Genomic DNA, 3,270 nt, shown 5'->3' with positions numbered 1-3,270 from the left:
GTACCCAAAATGGAAGCAGCAACCCAGTGGCCACCTAGAGACCCTTAGCCACCATGCTAGTAGTGGGGCTGTCAAGGCAGCAGGCAGGCAGTCTAGTCTCCGTGGAGCCCCAGGATGAATGTGAACTGTCCTCAGAATGGAAAGCTCCTGATTCAGTCAATCAAACAGGAGCTCTTCAGTAGAGTCGGCCAGAGTCTGTGCTATATCTAGGGTGACTTTCCTCCCTCCTAACCATGGTGAGGTGAGTGCAACTTGACCACTCCTGCTCATTACAAAGACTTTCACCCCCTCCTCCCTCCCCGCCTCCAATGCAGCAGCCACCAGCATCAAATGATAAGTCATCTCAACGGTAATCCAGATTTTCCTTTTATTTCTCTAGGGATGGGGGGGAGGGGGCGAGAGGTTCAGGGAGGGAAGAAAGGTGAAGTTTCCATTGGGTTTCCTGTCTCAGATCAATGCTGGCACAGAGGAAGGGGATTCTCCCCACCCTGAAAACGTTCCCTTGCCTTTACTAGGCCTGAAGCCCATCTAGAAAATGAAGAAAAGTGCAGTGTAAGCCAGGGCAGTGCAGGCTGAGGTCTGGTTCAGTGCAGGCTTTCCCAGGCGCTTCCTATGTCAGTCAGGTGTTCCAGGTCGAGTTTACATGCAGGGGATGGGTGTAGCTCCTAATGCACAGTCCTCTCCTTCTGGCGATGGTAGTCTAGGGAGGAGAAAAAACCACTGGAAGGCAGGGTACTGTTCTCTCCAGGGAGAGAGACTGCCTCCCCCTCTCCTCCTGGTTTCTAGTGCTAAAGAGTTCGAGAAGCCAGGCCCCTTGGCAATTAGAAACAACTAGAACAAGTGTCTCCAGAGCCAAAGGCCTGTGACTCCTATACTTACTGTAGGGGAAGAATCGGACCCGCATGCTGATCTCCCGGGCTGTCTTCAGGATCTCCACAGCCTGAAATGTAGAAAAAGCTGAACGAAAGGAGAAGCACGGGCAGCAAGCACCCCTCCCCCCAAGTGCAGCCAGGGGCTCCTCTTTCCATACCCTGGGTGCACCCCTCATACCTTGCTATGTTCAATGTCTTGGAAATCTACTTCATTCACTGCCAAGACCTGGTCTCCTTCCTGTAGTCCTGCCCGGTGTGCATCTGAGTCAGGAATCACCTGCCAGGAGCACGAAAGCTCCATATGACTGGGGTAGGGAAGACAGCCTGACCCACAGAAGGGGGAGCTGCTTTAGCAGTGAGGGGGGCTGCACTGAGAAATGGGTCTGCCATCAGTTAAGCCAACTGGAACTCTACTCTCAATGACCTACCTTGGAGATGAAGATACCCAGCTGGGAGGCCTTTCCCCCACGGATGTTAAAACCCAACTGTAAGACAAGAATCCAATGAAAGAGGTCAAACAGAGAAGGGGCTCTAGACAAGAGCTTCCAGTCCCATCAAAGCGCAACAAGAAAGTTTCCTTGTGTCTTGTAGACAGGGGAAGCAAAAGAAGTGCTGAGGGCATTTCAAGTCTCCCAGATCAGAGGAGGAATAGCGCCTGTCTTGCATTTTGTAAACTTCAACCCCAGGCCCGGCTCCAAGCAAACACTCAAATTTGGCATAAGGAAAGGCTGCTCCACAGGCTCACCTGGGCTCCAGGGGGCTTCTTCAGTGTGATAGTCCGAGGCAGGAACTGGGTCAATTCATTGTTGTAGTCTGGGTGGTAGACCCTCTGCAATACATAGCCCACCCCCCAGGAATCACACTCCCTTTCCAGGGGTCTTCCCTCTGTTCTACTTCCAGGTCACTCTGGAGCCAGGACAAGAGAGAGCAGCCATTGGCTTTGGCACAAGGAGGTTCACCAACATCACCCAGCTGAGCAGGCAAATGGTAGCCCTCTGGGTTCTACATTTTTGGAACGCCCTGCAAGGGACAGGTCAGGCGGGAATTAGACTATGTAGGACACTTGAGAATCGTTTCGATGGGCTCTCCCCAGGGGAGGAACGCACTGGAGATTGAGAAAGTGCGATGCCAAGAGGCCTTTATGGAGGGTTCCCAAGTAGGCCAGTGAGGTGGATCAGCTTCATTCTATGACTTACCCTACAATCACTTCTCTGTTCTCCTTGGAAGGAAGAGTAGCCTCGCTGACTCTGTTCTATCCTCCAGGCACCCTCCCCATTTACCTACTCCTCCCACCGCAGAAGAAATGGACAATAACACACCTCATGAGGAGGAATCCAGGCTGGGGGATTCTCATAGGGGGGCAGGAAGACCACCGGATAATCATCATAAGGAATCTGGCCTTCCATGTCTGGAGAGGGGCTGAAGGGCACAAACATAAACTGGCATTCAATTGGGGAGGGCGAGTCAAACCCGGTCAGCTCTTGGCACCGCATAGCTAGTTGCTCGAGAGAGAAGTCGGGGCACCATCTGCCTCGATGTCCTTAACTCTAGACCGGGGCTCAGAAAGTACCTACCTCTCGCGGGTGTAGTGAGGGTTACATGTTACACAGTAGGCGCTCAAACAATGATTAGCCCCTTCCCTCCGGCTACCCCTTCAAGTGTGGAGCCCTGAGAGAGCAGTGCGTGTGGGAGGCGTGTCAAAAGGCCATCCCCGGGCACGGAGGCGTGGGCGAGGGCCAGCAAGAAGCAGGGGCAGGGCTGGGGCGAGCCAGCCTCCTTCCCCGCCATCGGTTTCACTTGGCACTTCTTCTCTGCCCCCGGGGCCCCCGACACCACTCACCCCGAGCTGCAGCCGCCTCACCTGGACTGGGGCTCCGGCGCCACCGCCAGCTTGGACTTTCGGTTGCCCGTGCCGGTGACTGAGAGCCGGAAGCGGAAGCGAAGAGGACCCCGGCAGGCGGGGAGCTCGGAAGAGCCGAGCCCAGCCCAGCCCAGCCGCCGTGTCTTCCTGGGCGGGGCGAGAGCCGGCCGGGCGCGCGCCTGCGCTCTGGGACTCGCCTCCGCCCCTGAGGCCCCGCCCCGCTGCGTCCGCCTGGAGATTGGCTGGCGCCACCCAGACCCATTTGAAACTTGGCGGTTAAAAAGTGCTGAGGCCCGAACGCAACCCAGGAGGCCTCGGGAAGGATTTCAGCTGGAAGGGTCCTCGGCAGCGGCCGGTGAGCCGCGGGGGGACGTGGCGTGGCGTCGCGGGGAGGGGGCACGCAGGAATGGGGCGGGCGCGACCCCGGAGACCCCACGGCGGAGGCGCAGGGTGGCACTGCACGGGCGGGGTGGGCTTCCGGAAGGAACTTGACGCGAGAAATGAGTCCCCGCCGCTACGGTCGCGGCTGGCAAGGCG

The 3,270-nt window shown here is 57.0% G+C and overlaps 1 protein-coding gene across 4 annotated transcripts; it reads right to left on the bottom strand.

Moving 5' to 3' along the window:
- Window positions 1–353: 353 nt before the first annotated feature.
- PDZD11 (PDZ domain containing 11) lies at window positions 354–2,854 on the bottom strand. 4 transcript variants are annotated; one of them, XM_044682525.1, is made up of 7 exons: window positions 2,713–2,854; window positions 2,192–2,291; window positions 1,618–1,701; window positions 1,301–1,357; window positions 1,051–1,149; window positions 880–940; window positions 354–700 (listed from the first exon to the last, which is right to left on the bottom strand). In XM_044682525.1, the coding sequence occupies exons 2-7, from the start codon at window positions 2,276–2,278 to the stop codon at window positions 666–668; spliced, it is 423 nt and encodes a 140-aa protein (XP_044538460.1). In that variant the 5' UTR covers window positions 2,279–2,291; window positions 2,713–2,854; the 3' UTR covers window positions 354–665. The 4 variants fall into 4 exon arrangements, with proteins under 4 accessions (XP_044538460.1, XP_044538459.1, XP_044538461.1 ...); XM_044682524.1 differs by having other exon boundaries at window positions 2,734–2,853; XM_044682526.1 differs by lacking the exon at window positions 1,618–1,701 and having other exon boundaries at window positions 2,734–2,854.
- Window positions 2,855–3,270: the final 416 nt, after the last annotated feature.

Source organism: Gracilinanus agilis, chromosome X (genome assembly GCF_016433145.1).
Source record: "Gracilinanus agilis isolate LMUSP501 chromosome X, AgileGrace, whole genome shotgun sequence".
Lineage (NCBI taxonomy): Eukaryota > Metazoa > Chordata > Mammalia > Didelphimorphia > Didelphidae > Gracilinanus > Gracilinanus agilis.
The sequence above is the reverse complement of the archived record's forward strand: the minus strand, read 5'-3'. Positions and strand labels throughout refer to the sequence as shown.

What these genes read in the sequence shown, in the direction of transcription:
- PDZD11 (XM_044682523.1), bottom strand. Translation starts at nt 2,365, where the DNA reads ATGCGGTGCCAAGAGCTGACCGGGTTTGACTCGCCCTCCCCAATTGAA. An exon ending in CCTGGATTCCTCCTCATGAG is followed by an intron (nt 1,702 to 2,191) that starts GTGTGTTATTGT and finishes TATGTATTGCAG; the next exon opens with AGGGTCTACCACCCAGACTA. An exon ending in AAGACATTGAACATAGCAAG is followed by an intron (nt 941 to 1,050) that starts GTATGAGGGGTG and finishes TCTACATTTCAG; the next exon opens with GCTGTGGAGATCCTGAAGAC.